Source organism: Prenolepis imparis, unplaced genomic scaffold (genome assembly GCF_030444845.1).
Source record: "Prenolepis imparis isolate NDT839.2.m4 unplaced genomic scaffold, iyPreImpa1.0 SCAF_14, whole genome shotgun sequence".
NCBI classification, from domain to species: domain Eukaryota; kingdom Metazoa; phylum Arthropoda; class Insecta; order Hymenoptera; family Formicidae; genus Prenolepis; species Prenolepis imparis.
This window is the reverse complement of record NW_028141172.1, coordinates 6,789,149-6,808,976: the sequence shown is the minus strand read 5'-3', so window position 1 is coordinate 6,808,976 and position 19,828 is coordinate 6,789,149. Positions and strand designations below refer to the sequence as shown.

Below are 19,828 nucleotides of genomic sequence, written 5' to 3'. Positions count from 1 at the left end.
AAATTAAGATCATCCATAATGGGTCTCTAGCCACATTGTTCCAAGGTTCATGAGCCAAGAAACGACTAGACAGAATGAATGCGTGATACCCCTCTGATAAAAAAAATCGATAGAAAACAATAGGAACCGATACGATCTGTAGAAAATCTTATCGTTTCTTATTATTTTACTTTTTAGATTTCGAAAGAAATGTTATCGTTTTTTATCGTTTTCTTTCATTCTCTGTAAAAAGCGGATTTAGTCGTTAGAATACGATAAAATTCTTATTGTGATATATTGTTTTGCTTCCTCATAGAGAAAGCTTTGTTTTCGTGAAAAATTTTTTTTTCCGGATTTCTATGCCAATGTGTTTAGAATGTTCCAAAACATCGAAAAATCACATTTTTATAAAATGTCTATATGTATGTATGTATGTATGTATGTATGTATGTATCCATCTACGGATTTTTCAAACGTCCATAACTCAAGAACTGCTTGAGCTACAGCGCTTTAATTTTGCACACAAGTAAAGTAGTACAACACTTTTATTTACTGTAATTTTTAGAAAAATTCATAAAGTGTTTTAGATTTTAATCCAATTTTAATTTTTTTAAAAAATGGCGTGATTTCTCTAACTTCCGTAAATTTTGAGATATCGGGTTAAATTTTTGTATACAAATAGATTATCATTAAAGGTTGGTTGGTATTGAATTTGGCTTGAATCGGCTAAGTAGTTCTTTTTTTATAAAATTTTGAATTTTTTAAAAAAAGGGCGTGATTGCTCTAATTTTCGTAAATTTTGAGATATCGGTTTAAATTTTTTTACACGAATAGATTATCATTAAAGGTTGGTTGGTATTGAATTTGACGAAAATCGGTAAAGGGATTTATTTTTTATGAAATTTTAAATTTTTCAAAAAATGAAAATTTTACGAAAGAAACATACGAAAGGAACATACAAAAGGAAGTACATACATACATACACACATATATATACGTGACAAAAAATGTTATTTTATATGAAACAAGTGTGCAAATTGGAAACTTGCACATTGCTTCCTCACCATTCTATTTCGCTCATTAAGCTTCCTCTATGAGGAAGCCAAAATTGAAAAACTAGCTTGCTCATAGAGAAAGATTAATGAGCGAAATAGAATGGGAATGAGAAAGCAATGTGCAAGTTTCTAATTTGCACACTTGTTTTATTGTTTTATTGGAATTTATCAAAAATGATTGAAAATCTATTCGTAATCAATTGTATATTTATATAAAAAAAGTTTTAAGTTTTTTAACGTACAATTACGAAAAAACCTATAATTTTTAATAATGCATCAACCATAAACAATTGAAAACGTATTTTATAAATGTATTATCGTAAAGTTACAACAGAAAACATCCCTGATAAAAAATCGATAGAAAACAATAGGAACCGATACGATTTGCAAAAACAGTACATTGCAATTACATTGCAGTAATATTACAATCTTGCAAGTTGCATTGTAATACTGTAGGGACATTATAGAAATATATAACTGTAATATTTTATGAAAAATCTTACAGCAACATTCCAAAAATACTATAAAAAATAGTATTCAGTCAAATCGTTAGTTCCTTCATTTACGCTATGCGACGCGCGATTCACTATCTATCTCGTACTTAAGTTTTAGTCAGGAGAATTATATAAAGTTGATGAAATTAGCTCTAAGACTAAAGGTACAATTGTCTCTTAACTTTAAAATGTCGAGTAAATGCTAGATTTGACGCTTGATGTTATAACATCAATAATGTTTTATAACATCAGCATAAACTAGTATTTACTTAATTTAAAATTAATAATTATAGAAATATATATATTTTACTACATTAAATTACTATAAGTAAACATAATGACGAAAGCGCGTAATATATCGAAATAAAAAGTTTTATTTAATATTATTTTTAATATATTGCACCGTAATAATACCATAGTATTACATTGTAATTTTTTTAAAAGCTGAAATTTTACTGTTGCCACATTCTTGCAGTAATATTGCAGGAATATTTCACAACTCACATGCAATATTATAATGTTAGATCTATGCAATATGTTTCTACAATCATTCAATGCTGTATGGGTTAGCGAAAAGAAATGATAAGAAACGATAACATATTAATAGGATACTTACGAAAGGAAACGCTAGAGAATCAATCGTACATTTACGATATTCTTTCGTTAACTTTCGATTCATGTACGTCCATCATATTCATTAGTGTCCGATTTTAAAATTCATCGAACAGGCGATCCAATTAAACGCAGTTTGTTAGCTGTATGATTAATGTATATAATTCGGTATGATAAAACGGTCGCAAGAAAGAATGTTAAATTATTCCAAACTGTTTTAACAAAGATCGTCCGTTAACTCAATCAGTCAGTCGGAATTAAAACGTAAATTTATTAATTTAAATTAATTACGAAAGATTCTTATGATTTATTACGCAATAATAAGTTAATACATTTATACTTGGCTGAGCTTTGTTTTATATTTATTTTTGAGCTGCATTTTTAAATAATATATTTTTAAATTTTATTTTCAATCTTAGACAAATTTTTACAAAACCATATTTGCTATACAATGTCGAATTTTTTTATATACATGGCGTATTTTTTTTCTGTGAAAATTTTGTTGTAATTTATCTTACTTATATACAACCAGAATTAGATCGCTCTATACACGTTATTGAAGAAACTTTACTTATACACTAGTTTCTTAATTATGTTCAGTAGTATCAACAATCAAAAATCGGATCGCGGTGCAGTTTTCCTCGCTCCAAGCATGCATGCTAGCGGCCGAACGTGAGAAGCAGTACCGTCCACAGACGTATGTATATATAAACAATACATATAAATATATAAATTATTTGTTAGATTTGTATCAATGAGAGAGTGACAAAATATCAACTTAAATTATTAAATTTTAAATTTTGTCATCTGTCAGTTAATATCATTTTATATCGTGAAAAAGTGCATTCTACCTTAAACAAGACAATGGATGCGTACTTTAGAAGTACCAAAATTGTTGTAATTTCATAGTGACACATCAACTGGCTGTTTATTTTCAGAAATGTTAATTAAAATTTGCAAGCCATTATTTTTGTTAATATTGTAGCTATTTTAATTTCTTATTTTATCCAGAATGTGCTCCCATGGAAATATATATATTCAAAAATATATTCTAAAATATATTTTATACATATATAAATATATATTAATACATATATAAAATATATAAGAAATTAAATCATTTTTTGCCGCTTATAATATATTTATAATATATGCAAAAGTATATATGAAATATAAGTCTGCATATACAAAATTATATAATTTTTTGTTATTAAAAAATATAAATAGTATATATTTATGTATATATGTAAAAAGATATTTATACATATACAAAAATATATTTATATATATATGTAAAAATATATTTATAATATATATGAAATATAAGTTTGCATATACAAAATTTAATCATTGTTTGCCGTTTAGGGTTATATAACAAATATAAGTAAAGAATATATATATTTGTAATATATGCAAAAATATATACATAATATAAATATAATATATATATATAATGGAAATATAATTCTATTTATAAAGTTAATATATACCATACATATATGCAAGAATCCTATATTAATATATGTATAACTATATAAAGATTATATGTGATATATATATATATATATATATATATATATGATAGAAATATATACACATATATTACACACACATATATATATATTTCTTTATACAGTTTAAGTGATATCACACATATATGGAAAAATCCAATTATAATAATATATACAAATTATTATTCAAAATATATAGCATATATATATATATATATATGCATATAATATTTATTTGTAATAGATTATATTCAAATTCAATATAATAAAACTATATTTTTACTTACATATATTTTTTAAATATATATATAAATTATATTATGCAAATATGTATTTATATTATACATATAATTCAAAATATATATAATATATTACATATATTTCTACATATATTTTTACATATATATTTTTCCATGGGGGTGAGGCTGCTCACTTTCTCGTACTTCTGACTAAATGTTATATTCAGAGAATTACATGAAGAAATTCCAGATTTTTCTAATTGTTTTCTTGCCGATATAATGGAAGTAAAATTGTTTTTAACTATATGCAAATTTTCTTCAAGATTACGGTTAAAATATTATTTTGCAATTTTAATCGAAATGGCATCAACAGGATTCACTTGGATAATCAATTTTATTTTTAAGTAATAAATATTAAATGAGATATTGACATATGATATAGAAATAGAATATAGAAGTCAAAGTATAAAAATATAATCATTTATTTGTTCTAATAATTATGTTTAATTATCATTCAATTACTATTTATTATGAATTTATTATCAGTTCTAAGATCAAGTACAAACATATATCATAGATAATTATTAAATATAAAAACACAATAGAAAATGGTCAAAACAATATACATTGTTTATATGCAATAAAAACATACATGGTGTTATTTAGAATTGTAACCATGTTAGAGAGTAAAAATAATATTTACAAATTTATAAAGTATATACATTGTTTATGGAATCTGTCAATCTATAAAAAATATTTTTTCTTTTATTTTCGATACGTTCCATCAATTAAAAAAAAAAAACTGTATTAAGTATTTTTTACTATATTATATATCCTATATAATATATTTTGTACCTTATGTAATATAAATAAAATATAAAATATTTAGTTCACACACACAATATACTTACTTCAATACATACTTCAATATACTTGTAAAATAAATTTGTTAATATTATTATTTTAGATTAGTCTATAAAGGGAGAAATACAAGTAAATATTATCAATACAATCGTTTTGTAAAAAGGGGGTTAAAAAAAGAAATAGGAAAGAAAAAAATTATACTCATTTTTGCCGTAGATCATGGAGAGATATCTGTACAACTAAGAAACATTTTTTTGTGCATAAACTATTAGTACAGAATATAAAGTAAGAATATCCGTCTCTTCTTTTCCATTATGCAGCTTAGAATTACCTTGACTATCTCTGTATTCTTTAACTTTTATTTCCGTATATCTACGTGCAAACTCATTCATGAACTCCTCTCTTAGATTATACGACATATTGTCCAAAAATGTAAAAGTATATTGTGAAGTAAGTATGGCTATTGAGAATTTAAAAAAATATGATAAATTTACAATTACAAATCAAATAAATAAGAAGAAATAATATTTAAAAAATTATATTAATCACATATTCTGGAATTTAATTTTTGCATGCATGTCAAGGAAAATACTTACGTAGAAACTTTTCTGTATTCTCATAAGTGTTCATCTCCCGATTACTGCAATGATGAACTTGAAATCCGATATCTTCAAGTATTTCTATTAGCTCTTCGCGAGGTCGGGCCGAATAATGAAATGCTCCAACATACTTTTTTTTGTCCTGTATAAAGATAATTGACAGTCTACAGTTAAAACATTGCAATAGAAGCAATACACACACACATGTAATATTTAAATATTTATATATAAAGAAAGTGATTTTATAAATAATGCCGTCTGTTATATATTTGATATTGATATCTTCGCAGACCCGTATCAGTAAGTAAAACAAAAAAGTGTATCCAAAATTAAATGTTAAATAATACAAGAATGTAAAACAACTAAATCTATTTTATATGTCAGTCATTTATAAGTGTATGTACACTCGGCGGATTTTAAAATATTGCTAAAGATATTTTTACAAACAGAAATTATGCTACAATATAATTTTACATCATATTTCAATGTAATAATATTCACCCCCATATACGATGCATATCGCATATCTTGCGCCAAAATTTCTAAGGCCTCAAAGATAGCTGTGCTACGTGCTATACTTAATATCAGCATAGTTTTACCAGGTTGAAGCATACGATGAATATTCTCAAACGTTTGGCTGTTAAACAATGAAGATGAATGTTAATTATTGTAATTTCGAAAATATATATCTATTAGAATTAATTTTTGAAATATAGTTATGTAAAAATATATTAGTAAAATTATATGCAAAAGTTCTTTTCTACAAAAAAAATGTTAATTTACGTTTATTTAATAATTTTACTTACCGAATGTCATGGCACCATTGCAAAGCATAAAATGAAAATATCTGATCGAATTTCGAAATATATTTCTTTGGCAATTTTTTCGTTTGAATATCCAACACTTCGAATTTGAGTCGTTCCTTGTCACCATACGTATTGTTCGCGTATTCGATTATATTCTCCATAATATCTGTACCTTTATAATATATAATTGTTATATTAATTAATATTAATTATTATTACAATGTATGTGTTTGTGTTTGTGCGCGCGCGCGCGAGATTTTATAATAATCTGATTTATTATTTTTTTATAATTTTTTTTTTTTTTACCAATCATTGTTGCTTTTGGATCAAGCGCCGGAAGAAGAATATTCTTTGTTATATCCCCGGGTCCACAACCAACATCCATACATTTTCCGGATATATTTTTTAGCTCTTTGGCAAACTCGTTCGTTAGAAGTGTTGTAATATTTTTATTATTATCAAATGAATCGTATTGCGCTGGTTGTATCATGATTTTATGATAATGTGTAAATAACTAGAATTTAAAAAAATATATAAAATATGAAAAGATATATAATAAGATTGAAGTAAATGAACTAATAAGAGCCGATGCGTCGGCATTTTAATACGCAAATATTTTGTTTGTAATTATTCTTTATTTATTCAGAACGTTTCTGTCTTTTCTTTGGATCATCTTCAGCTTATCGTTTAATAATACAAGTGTTCGGTATAATGTATAAAAACAACACTCACTTTTAACTTTTAATACAATAAGCTGAGGATGGTACAAAAAAGTACTAAAATATTCTAAATAAATTAAGAATAATTACACACAAATTGCGTAATAAACCATAAGAGTTTTTCGTAATTAATTGAAATCAATAAATTTACGTTTTAATTCCGACACACTAGCTTTTATTAGCTCATTTTCTTCAATTCTTTAATATTAATATATTTAGTCTTTTTTCTCTATCATAATTAGAATATAACAAAACATTCAATATGATATGGGGAATAAAAAGAATATTTTACAATACTTTATCGGTATATTTAGTTACAAATAAAATTTTTTTCTAAATAATAGTATTCTCTCACTTAAAAGCAAAGATTGATTAGGATTGTTTGTTGTCATACGAGGAAGAGGATGTATTTGAGAAAGGAGGGAAAGGTAGATTCATAACTTGAATTAATTAACAGTCGAAATGTCAGTGGTATTTTTACACGTTTGGTTAGTGATTATTCAATCAATAAAGGATATTAAAAATAAGTCATTTTTGGGTCCTTCGAGGAACCTAATCTATTTATTGGAAACTGTTTTTAGAATTTTATAGAAACTGAAGCTATGAATTATTTGTTTAACATGTCCGGGAAATGTTATGAAAATCAAGTTTTATTATCGATTATATTATTGGAACAGTCATATATGAGTGTTTTTTAAGTTTTAATGTATCTTCAAAATAAAATCAATTGTATATTTATTTATTAAAAAATAAGTACTAGATGTAGAGAATTTAATGTTTAGATATACATAATTTACATTACACATACAGTGTGTGTTGAAAGTCTGAAAATGGTTGAATATTTCATAAACTAGGCATTTTAGAAAAAAATCTTTCAAACAAAAGTGGTAGGGCTTAAAAATATCTATTTACTAGTCTTGTCAGTCTCATTTAAAAGCTACTAGTTGACTTTCAAATAATGTTAAAAAACGAAAAATGCAAAATTATAATTTACATGAAACTAAAATTATGTGAAACTCGAGATAATAAGTTCAAATAAATGGTCAAAAGAAGTAGAAAAAAAGTAGAAAAGAATCTTTACGAGTTACCTGAGTAAACTTGTCTCCGCCGCGATTGGGATGAAAATAATAAAGAACTTGTGAGAACGTGAAAGACATCTCTTAACTCATTTCTATATAATACTCGAGATAATCAATTCATTTTGCGCCGAGTTTAATATTATGATTATGCCAAAAAACTAGTAATAATTATTACGAGTTATTTGTATAAATTTGCCTACAAAGTAATTGCGACTAAAATAAACATGCACTTTTTTGTAAGAGAGATTATGGAAACGTGAAACATATACTTCTAAACTTATTTGTTTACGTATCAAGCAACGCGGTATCAAGGCGAAGACAAGTATACAATAAAATGCTAATATGATTTACATCAGTGCTCGTAATTAGTTGCCCTTGTCGGGCCGATATCTGAAGTGACGCCTTCGACCCCCCACCACAAAAATTATATCACGATTTCGCGGAAATTGCAATCTCAGCATATTTTTTTTGTAGGGACCCTCCTGTCAGGAGTGTTGCTTGATACGTATACAAATAAGTTTAGAAGTATATGTTTCACGTTTCCGTAATCTCTCTTACAAAAAAGTGCATGTTTAACCCAGTCGCAATTACTTTGTAGGCAAATTTATTCAAATAACTCGTAATAATTATTACTAGTTCTTTTGCAATTGTAATAATAATATTAAACTCGGCGCAAAATGAATTGATTATCTCGAGGATCATATAAAAATGGGTTAAGACATGTCTTTCACATTCTCACAAGTTCTTTAGTATTTTCATCCGAATCGCGGCGGAGACAAGTTTACACAGGTAACTCGTAACGATTCCTTTCCACTAATTCTTGTGACCATTTATTTAAACTTATCTCGAGTTTCACAAATACATCCTCTTCCTCGTATGACAACAAACAATCCTAATCAATCTTTGCTTTTAAGTGAGAGAATACTATTATTTAGAAAAAAATTTTATTTCTAACTGTATACCGATAAAGTATTGTAAAATATTCTTTTTACTCCATATCATATTGAATTTTTTGTTATATTCTAGTTATGATAGAGAAAATAAATTCTATATATTAATATTAAAGAATTGAAGGAAATGATCTAATAAGAGCTAGTGCGTCGGAATTAAAACGTATTATAAATTTATTAATTTAAATTAATTACGCAAAATTCTCATGGTTTATTATGCAATTTGTGTGTAATTATTCTTAATTTATTTAGAATATTTTAGTACTTTTTTGTACCATCCTCAGCTTATTGTATTAAAAGTTAAAAGTGAGTGTTGTTTTTATACATTATACCGAACACTTGTATTATTAAACGATAAGCTGAAGATGATCCAAAGAAAAGACAGAAACGTTCTGAATAAATAAAGAATAATTACAAACAAAATATTTGCGTATTAAAATGCCGACGCATCGGCTCTTATTATCATTTCCTTCAATCTTATTATATATCTTTTCATATTTTATATATTTTTTTATATTCTAGTTATTTAAACATTATCATAAAACCATGGTACAACCAGCGCAGTACGATTTATTTGCTAATATGTGCAAAAACAATGCATCACTTATAATCAACGAGTTCGCCAAAGAGCTAAAAAATATATCTGGAAAATGTATGGATGTTGGTTGTGGACCCGGAGATATAACAAAGGATACTCTTCTTCCGGCACTTGATCCAAAAGCAACAATGATTGGTAAGAGAAAATAATAAATTACGAAAGATTATAACACTCGCACGCGCACACAAACATACACATAATAATGTAATAACAATTAATATTAATTAATGTTAAAATATATATTATAAAGGTACAGATATTATGAAGAATGTGATCGAATACGCAAACAAAACATACGGTGACAAGGAACGACTCAAATTCGAAGTGTTGGATATTCAAACGAAAAAATTGCCCGAGGAGTATATTTCGAAATTCGATCACATATTCTCATTTCATGCTTTGCATTGGTGCCATGACATTCGGTAAGAAAAATTATTGAATAAAAATAAATTAATATTTTTTTTCGTAGAAAATAACTTTTGCATATAATTTTACTAATATATTTTGACATGACTATATTTCAAAAATTAATTCTAATAGATATATATTTTCAAAATAATTATGCAATATTTTGCCATTTTAATCGAAATGGCATCAACAGGATACACTTGGAAAATCAATTTTATTTTTAAGTAATAAATATTAAATGAGATATTGAAATATGATATAGAAATAAAATATTGAAGTCAAAGAAAAAAAAAAAAAATCATTTATTTGTTCTAATAATTATGTTTAATTATCATTCAATTACTATTTATTATGAATTTATTATCAGTTCTAAGATCAAGTACAAACATGTATCATAGATTATTAAATATAATTATTAAATATAAAAACGCAATAGAAAATGGTCAAAACAATATACATTGTTTATATGCAATAAAAACATACTTGGTGTTATTTAGAATTGTAACCATGTTGGAGAGTAAAAATAATATTTACAAATTTATAAAGTATATATATTGTTTATGGAATCTGTCAATCTATAAAAAATATTTTTTCTTTTATTTAGATACGTTCCATCAATTAAAAAAAAAAACTGTATTAGTTAGTATTTTTTACTATATTATATATCCTATATAATATATTTTGTACCTTATGTAATATAAATAAAATATAAAATATTTAGCTTACACACACAATATACTTACCTCAATACATATTTCAATATATTTGTAAAATAAATTTGTTAATATTATTATTTTAGATTAGTCTATAAAGAAATACAAGTAAATATTATTAATACAATCGTTTTGTAAAAAGGGGGTTTCAAGAAAAAAATAGGAAAGAAAAAAATTATACCCATTTTTGCCGTAGATCATGGAAAGATATCTGTACAACTATGAAACATTTCTTTGTGCATAAACTATTAGTACAGAATATAAAGTAGGAATATCCGTCTCTTCTTTTCCATTATGCAGCTTAGAATTACCTTGACTATCTCTGTATTCTTTAACTTTTATTTCCGTATATCTACGTGCTAACTCATTCATGAACTCCTCTCTTAGATTATACGACATATTGTCCAAAAATGTAAAAGTATATTGTGAAGTAATTATGGCTATTGAATTTAAAAAAATATGATTAATTTACAATTACAAATCAAATAAATAAGAAGAAATAATATTTAAAAAATTATATTAATCACATATTCTGGAATTTAATTTTTGCATGCATGTCAAGGAAAATACTTACGTAGAAACTTTTCTGTATTCTCATAAGTGTTCATCTCCCGATTACTGCAATGATGAACTTGAAATCCGATATCTTCAAGTATTTCTATTAGCTCTTCGCGAGGTCGAGCCGAATAATGAAATGCTCCAACATACTTTCTTTTGTCCTGTATAAAGATAATTGACAGGCTACAGTTAAAACATTGCAATAGAAGCAATACACACACACATGTAATATTTAAATATTTATATATAAAGAAAGTGATTTTATAAATAATGCCGTCTGTTATATATTTGATATTGATACCTTCGCAGACCCGTATCAGTAAGTAAAACAAAAAAGTATATCCAAAATTAAATATTAACTAATACAAGAATGTAAAGCAACTAAATCTATTTTATATGTCAGTCATTTATAAGTGTATGTACACTCGGCGGATTTTAAAATATTGCTAAAGATATTTTTACAAAAAGAAATTATGCTACAATATAATTTTACATCATATTTCAATGTAATAATATTCACCCCCATATACGATGCATATCGCATATCTTGCGCCAAAATTTCTAAGGCCTCAAAGATAGCTGTGCTACGTGCTATACTTAATATCAGCATAGTTTTACCAGGTCGAAGCATACGATAAATATTCTCAAACGTTTGGCTGTTAAACAATGAAGATGAATGTTAATTATTGTAATTTTGAAAATATATATCTATTAGAATTAATTTTTGAAATATAGTTATGTAAAAATATATTAGTAAAATTATATGCAAAAGTTCTTTTCTACAAAAAAAAATGTTAATTTACGTTTATTTAATAATTTTACTTACCGAATGTCATGGCACCATTGCAAAGCATAAAATGAAAATATCTGATCGAATTTCGAAATATATTTCTTTGGCAATTTTTTCGTTTGGATATCCAACACTTCGAATTTGAGTCGTTCCTTGTCACCATACGTATTGTTCGCGTATTCGATTATATTCTCCATAATATCTGTACCTTTATAATATATAATTGTTATATTAATTAATATTAATTATTATTACAATGTATGTGTTTGTGTTTGTGCGCGCGCGCGCGAGATTTTATAATAATCTGATTTATTATTTTTTTATAATTTTTTTTTTTTTTACCAATCATTTGCTTTTGGATCAAGCGCCGGAAGAAGAATATTCTTTGTTACATCCCCGGGTCCACAACCAACATCCATACATTTTCCGGATATATTTTTTAGCTCTTTGGCAAACTCGTTCGTTAGAAGTGTTGTAATATTTTTATTATTATCAAATGAATCGTATTGCGCTGGTTGTATCATGATTTTATGATAATGTGTAAATAACTAGAATTTAAAAAAATGTGTAAAATATGAAAAGATATATAATAAGATTGAAGGAAATGAACTAATAAGAGCCGATGCGGCATTTTAATACGCAAATATTTTGTTTGTAATTATTCTTTATTTATTCAGAACGTTTCTGTCTTTTCTTTGGATCATCTTCAGCTTATCGTTTAATAATACAAGTGTTCGGTATAATGTATAAAAACAACACTCACTTTTAACTTTTAATACAATAAGCTGAGGATGGTACAAAAAAGTACTAAAATATTCTAAATAAATTAAGAATAATTACACACAAATTGCGTAATAAACCATAAGAGTTTTTCGTAATTAATTGAAATCAATAAATTTACGTTTTAATTCCGACACACTAGCTTTTATTAGCTCATTTTCTTCAATTCTTTAATATTAATATATTTAGTCTTTTTTCTCTATCATAATTAGAATATAACAAAACATTCAATATGATATGGGGAATAAAAAGAATATTTTACAATACTTTATCGGTATATTTAGTTACAAATAAAATTTTTTTCTAAATAATAGTATTCTCTCACTTAAAAGCAAAGATTGATTAAGATTGTTTGTTGTCATACGAGGAAGAGGATGTATTTGAGAAAGGAGGGAAAGGTAGATTCATAACTTGAATTAATTAACAGTCGAAATGTCAGTGGTATTTTTACACGTTTGGTTAGTGATTATTCAATCAATAAAGGATATTAAAAATAAGTCATTTTTGGGTCCTTCGAGGAACTTAATCTATTTATTGGAAACTGTTTTTAGAATTTTATAGAAACTGAAGCTATGAATTATTTGTTTAACATGTCCGGAAAATGTTATGAAAATCAAGTTTTATTATCGATTATATTATTGGAACAGTCATATATGAATGTTTTTTAAGTTTTAATGTATCTTCAAAATAAAATCAATTGTATATTTATTTATTAAAAAATAAGTACTAGATGTAGATAATTTAATGTTTAGATATACATAATTTACATTACACATACAGTGTGTGTTGAAAGTCTGAAAATGGTTGAATATTTCATAAACTATGCATTTTAGAAAAAAATCTTTTAAACAAAAGTGATAGGGCTTAAAAATATCTATTTACTAGTCTTGTCAGTCTCATTTAAAAGCTACTAGTTGACTTTCAAATAATGTTAAAAAACGAAAAATGCAAAATTATAATTTACATGAAACTAAAATTATGTGAAACTCGAGATAATAAGTTCAAATAAATGGTCAAAAGAAGTAGAAAAAAAGTAGAAAAGAATCTTTACGAGTTACCTGAGTAAACTTGTCTCCGCCGCGATTGGGATGAAAATAATAAAGAACTTGTGAGAACGTGAAAGACATCTCTTAACTCATTCCTATATAATACTCGAGATAATCAATTCATTTTGCGCCGAGTTTAATATTATGATTATGCAAAAAAACTAGTAATAATTATTACGAGTTATTTGTATAAATTTGCCTACAAAGTAATTGCGACTAAAATAAACATGCACTTTTTTGTAAGAGAGATTATGGAAACGTATGCACATATACTTCTAAACTTATTTGTTTACGTATCAAGCAACGCGGTATCAAGGCGAAGCCAAGTATACAATAAAATGCTAATATGATTTACATCAGTGCTCGTAATTAGTTGCCCTTGTCGGGCCGATATCTGAAGCGACGCCTTCGACCCCCCACCACAATAATTGTATCACGAATTCGCGGAAATTGCAATCTTAGCATATTTTTTTTGTAGGGACACTCCTGTCAGGAGTGTTGCTTGATACGTATAAATATAAGTTTAGAAGTATATGTTTCACGTTTCCATAATCTCTCTTACAAAAAAGTGCATGTTTATTTTAGTCGCAATTACTTTGTAGGCAAATTTATACAAATAACTCGTAATAATTATTACTAGTTCTTTTGCAATTGTAATAATAATATTAAACTCGGCGCAAAATGAATTGATTATCTCGAGGATCATATAAAAATGGGTTAAGACATGTCTTTCACATTCTCACAAGTTCTTTAGTATTTTCATCCGAATCGCGGTGGAGACAAGTTTACACAGGTAACTCGTAACGATTCCTTTCCACTAATTCTTGTGACCATTTATTTAAACTTATCTCGAGTTTCACAAATACATCCTCTTCCTCGTATGACAACAAACAATCCTAATCAATCTTTGCTTTTAAGTGAGAGAATACTATTATTTAGAAAAAAATTTTATTTCTAACTGTATACCGATAAAGTATTGTAAAATATTCTTTTTACTCCATATCATATTGAATTTTTTGTTATATTCTAATTATGATAGAGAAAATAAATTCTATATATTAATATTAAAGAATTGAAGGAAATGATCTAATAAGAGCTAGTGCGTCGGAATTAAAACGTATTATAAATTTATTAATTTAAATTAATTACGCAAAATTCTCATGGTTTATTATGCAATTTGTGTGTAATTATTCTTAATTTATTTAGAATATTTTAGTACTTTTTTGTACCATCCTCAGCTTATTGTATTAAAAGTTAAAAGTGAGTGTTGTTTTTATACATTATACCGAACACTTGTATTATTAAACGATAAGCTGAAGATGATCCAAAGAAAAGACAGAAACGTTCTGAATAAATAAAGAATAATTACAAACAAAATATTTGCGTATTAAAATGCCGACGCATCGGCTCTTATTAGTTCATTTCCTTCAATCTTATTATATATCTTTTCATATTTTATATATTTTTTTATATTCTAGTTATTTAAACATTATCATAAAACCATGGTACAACCAGCGCAGTACGATTTATTTGATAATATGTGTAAAAACAATGCATCACTTATAATCAACGAGTTCGCCAAAGAGCTAAAAAATATATCTGGAAAATGTATGGATGTTGGTTGTGGACCCGGAGATATAACAAAGGATACTCTTCTTCCGGCACTTGATCCAAAAGCAACAATGATTGGTAAGAGAAAATAATAAATTACGAAAGATTATAACACTCGCACGCGCACACAAACATACACATAATAATGTAATAACAATTAATATTAATTAATGTTAAAATATATATTATAAAGGTACAGATATTATGAAGAATGTGATCGAATACGCAAACAAAACATACGGTGACAAGGAACGACTCAAATTCGAAGTGTTGGATATTCAAACGAAAAAATTGCCCGAGGAGTATATTTCGAAATTCGATCACATATTCTCATTTCATGCTTTGCATTGGTGCCATGACATTCGGTAAGAAAAATTATTGAATAAAAATAAATTAATATTTTTTTTTGTAGAAAAGAACTTTTGCATATAATTTTACTAATATATTTTGACATATATGTTTCGAAAAATAATTCTAATAAATATATATTTTCAAAATTACAATAATTAACATACATTTTTGTTGTTTAACAGCCAAACATTTGAGAATATTTATCGTATGCTTCGACCCGATAAAACTATGCTGATATTAAGTATAACGCGCGCCAAAGCCATCTTTGAAGCCTTGGAATGTTTGGCACAAGATGTGCAATATGCATCGTATATGGAGGTGAATATTATTACATTGAACTATGATGTGAAATTGTATTGTAGCATAACTTCTGTGTAATTGTGAAATTTCAATCTTTAGAAATATTTTGAAATTAGTCGAGTGCACACTTATAGATGAGTGACATTTAAAATAGATTCAGTTCTTTACATAAAAACTTGTATTATTCGACATTATTAATTACAGTATCAAGGGAGGAGGGTCAATAAGGGCGTTTTTGTGCCCCCTCTGGATTTTCATAAAACAATTTTTTTTGTCTTGTATGATCATTAGGAATGTCAAAAATAATCATTAGGTGAGAAAAAAATTCGATCCATAAAGCCAAAATTAATTATTAGTTTAGGTGTACCACTATGGTATCTAAGCCCTTTTTATGACTAATAAGTAAACTAATGAAATATTTTCGGTCATTATAATGCTTTGCCATAATTTTTATGTCATTTTAGACTACAATATGCATTGCCTCAAGATGAAGGTGAATATAGCTCATGGTAAACATCATGCGTGAAGTTGTCGCATGAGTCGAATGCAGCAACTTCACACACGACATAATTCGTTGTCTTTTATCCATATTATTGTTAACCTCTACCAGGATCTTATATTATTACTTTGTTTAATCAATATTTCAATAATTGAAGTTCAATTGTAATCATGTCAAAAAGAATAAGTGATTCAAGTGATCTGAGTTCTAAAAAGTTAAAAGTCTCGATAAAAAATAATAAAATAAAAAGATAAAAAAATTAAAACCTCTACAATGATCACAACCTTGACGCGGTGTAGAGGCTTCAGTCTGTAGACAACTAATAGTGATCATTTATTTGTTATGAACACCCCATGTCAGGAGTAATCAAAAATTTTTTCACTATGAATTGTATTCACCTTCATCTTGAGGCAATGCATATTGTAGTCTAAAATGACATAAATATTATGGCAAAGCAGTATAATGACCGAAAATATTTCATTAGTTTACTTATTAGTCATAAAAAGGGCTTAGATACCATAGTGGTACACCTAAACTAATGATTAATTTTGGCTATATGGATCGAATTTTTTTCTCACCTAATGATTATTTTTGACATTCCTAATGATCATACAAGACAAAAAAAATTGTTTTATGAAAATCCAGAGGGGGCACAAAAACGCCCTTATTGACCCTCCTCCTTTGGATACACTTTTTTGTTTTACACTGATCGGTCTGCGAAGACATCGATATCAAATATATAGCACAAACGGCATTATCTATGAAATCACTTTTTTTTATATATAAATATTATGTGTGTGTGTGTATTACTTTTATTGCAATTTTTTAACTATGGATTGTCAATTATCTTTATACAGGACAAAAAAAAATATGTTGGGGCACTTCATTATTCGGCCCGACCTCGTGAAGAGGTAATAGAAATACTTGAAGATATCGGATTTCAAATTCATCATTGCAGTCTTCGGGAGATGAAAAATTGTGTGAATACAGAAAAGTTTATATGTAAGTATTTTCCTTGTCATACGTGCAGAAATAAAATTCTAGGCTATGTGATTAATATCATTTTTTTATATTACTTTTTCTTATTTTGTAATTAATAAATTAATCATATTTTGTTTACTTCGGTAGCCATGGTTACTTCACAATATACTTTTACATTCTTGGACAAGATGCCGCATAATCTAAGGGAGGAATTCAAGAATGAGTTAGCACGTAGGTTTACGGAAATAAAAGTTAAAGAATATAGAGAAAGTCAAGATAATTCTAAGCTACGTGATGGAAGTGAAGAAACGGATATTCCTGCTCTATATTCTGTACTGATAATTTATGCACAAAAGAATATTTCATAATTGTATAGATATTTCTCCATGATCTACGGTAAAAATAATTATAATTTTTTTCTTTCCTATTTTTTTCTTTCTACCTTTTGCTTACAAAACGATTGGATAATATTTACTTGTATTTCTTTATAGAATAATTTAAAAAAATATATATTATCAAATTTATATTACGAAGTACGTTGATTATATATTTTATATTTATTTTATATATGGTACAAAATATATTATATAAGATGTATATAATATATGGTATTAATCATTTAATACACAATTTTCTTTTTAAAATTAATATGTACGTATCGAAAAAAAGAAATATTTTCTATATACATATATAGATCGACAGATTTCATAACCATTGTATATATACTTTGTAAAATAAATATTATTTTTACTCTCCACACAACGTAGTTCAATTTTAAATAACACCATGTATGTTTTTATTGCATACAAACAATGTATTTGTAAATATATTCATAATATGGACTAATTTCTATTGCGTTTTAATAATTATCTGTGATACATGTTTGTCCCTCATTTTAATATCGCTTTATATCGTGAGAAAGTGCATTCTACCTTAGACGAAACAATGGGTGCATACTTTAGAGGAATCAATTTTTCCGATTTTTAGTGGCACAACAACTGGCTTGGTTAAAAAAAAATTGAAGAGCATCGAATGCCAAATCCATCCATATATATTAATATTGTTTCCATGATTCAATTTTTGGGAAAATGAGATGACAACGTCGTGATATAGGAGCCACGCTGTTGCATTATTTTTCTTCAGTTGCGCTGATCTGTTAATATACAACATAATATTCGGTGGAAGTACATAAAGAAAAAGATGTCCGAAGTGCCGTGTGCACAAAACAGAATCAAACAGTGCGTCGAAATAAATCATTAAGCAATGTTCACGAATATATTTTCTGCCTCTTCTTACGCCTAAAATAAAATCGTTCACATTGTGCTTATTTTTTATAATCATCTGATTTGGCTTTATCAATAGAACTACAAATAACTTTCTCCGGAAGATATACATTATCATCATCTGTGTTAATAGATCAACTCTTTCCGCTTCTGGAATTTCATATGTAAAAATCAAAAGTTTTTTCGTCTTCTAATTGAACTTCTTCGTTTTGTATTTCCTCTGCAGTATATTATCAATTTGTTCTTTTACTTCTACTTCTTCCAAAGTTATCGGACTTTGTGGAAGGGGTTTAAAGCAGTGAAAATTATGTATACATAGAGTAAAATTATTACGTTCTACGAATTAAGCTGCGTCATTCTGAAAAATATTAGAATTAAATATTTGTCTCAATCTTTGATTATATAAAAAATAATACGAATTTATAATTAATGTGGAGTGGTTATTTATGTTAGCTCTGACGTCGCTTCTTTCTTTTCTCTATTCCTTGATAACATACAGAATCAAAAATATATCAATTTATCAAAATTGTAATTGTAACATACGTGCTTGGAGCGAAGTAAACTGCACTGCGATCTGATCTGTGATTGTTGATACTACTGAACATAATTAAGGAACTAGTGTATAAATAAAATTTTTTCAATAACATGTATAGAGCGATCTTATTTAATATTCGACTAAACGATTTATCGGTTAATATGGTTGCGGTTAATCAATTAATCGCTGAAACTGATTAATTATTAATCGAATAAATTTTCTCTTCGATTAGGCCCTGCGCACATTAGAAAAATAAATATTAAATATTAAATAGGAATAGGAATTATTTTAAAATAATAAAATGAAATCGAAAAAGATTTGATATACAAATACAAATACGAGTATAAAGGGCTCTTACTAGTTTATTAGCCATTATTAGTCTTTTATACCTGAATTTGTATTTTTTTATCAGAGTTTTTTGATTTTATTATTTTAAAATAATACCTATTTTTAATATTTAATATTTAT

The 19,828-nt window shown here is 26.4% G+C and overlaps 4 protein-coding genes and 1 long non-coding RNA gene across 5 annotated transcripts in view; 2 read left to right on the top strand and 3 right to left on the bottom strand.

Moving 5' to 3' along the window:
* The window catches only part of LOC145945592 (uncharacterized), a 290,305-nt gene that overhangs the window by 13,153 nt on the left and 257,324 nt on the right, over positions 1 to 19,828 (bottom strand). The gene's annotated exons all lie outside the window — the stretch shown is intronic.
* LOC145945653 (juvenile hormone acid O-methyltransferase-like) lies at positions 4,711 to 8,036 on the bottom strand. Its single transcript, XM_083054728.1, has 6 exons — positions 7,967 to 8,036; positions 6,466 to 6,673; positions 6,160 to 6,331; positions 5,855 to 5,990; positions 5,351 to 5,495; positions 4,711 to 5,214 (listed from the first exon to the last, which is right to left on the bottom strand). The coding sequence occupies exons 1-6, from the start codon at positions 8,033 to 8,035 to the stop codon at positions 4,994 to 4,996; spliced, it is 951 nt and encodes a 316-aa protein (XP_082910854.1). The 5' UTR covers position 8,036; the 3' UTR covers positions 4,711 to 4,993.
* Positions 8,709 to 10,005, top strand: LOC145945659 (juvenile hormone acid O-methyltransferase-like). Its single transcript, XM_083054733.1, has 3 exons — positions 8,709 to 8,746; positions 9,430 to 9,640; positions 9,756 to 10,005. The coding sequence occupies exons 2-3, from the start codon at positions 9,454 to 9,456 to the stop codon at positions 9,929 to 9,931; spliced, it is 363 nt and encodes a 120-aa protein (XP_082910859.1). The 5' UTR covers positions 8,709 to 8,746; positions 9,430 to 9,453; the 3' UTR covers positions 9,932 to 10,005.
* Positions 10,808 to 13,869, bottom strand: LOC145945661 (juvenile hormone acid O-methyltransferase-like). The gene is made up of 6 exons (XM_083054735.1): positions 13,813 to 13,869; positions 12,332 to 12,522; positions 12,011 to 12,208; positions 11,705 to 11,840; positions 11,201 to 11,345; positions 10,808 to 11,066 (listed from the first exon to the last, which is right to left on the bottom strand). Exons 2-6 carry the CDS (start codon positions 12,496 to 12,498, stop codon positions 10,846 to 10,848), a joined length of 867 nt encoding a protein of 288 aa, XP_082910861.1. The 5' UTR covers positions 12,499 to 12,522; positions 13,813 to 13,869; the 3' UTR covers positions 10,808 to 10,845.
* LOC145945655 (juvenile hormone acid O-methyltransferase-like) lies at positions 14,465 to 18,193 on the top strand. The gene is made up of 6 exons (XM_083054730.1): positions 14,465 to 14,593; positions 15,279 to 15,489; positions 15,605 to 15,776; positions 15,945 to 16,080; positions 17,419 to 17,563; positions 17,690 to 18,193. The coding sequence occupies exons 2-6, from the start codon at positions 15,303 to 15,305 to the stop codon at positions 17,908 to 17,910; spliced, it is 861 nt and encodes a 286-aa protein (XP_082910856.1). The 5' UTR covers positions 14,465 to 14,593; positions 15,279 to 15,302; the 3' UTR covers positions 17,911 to 18,193.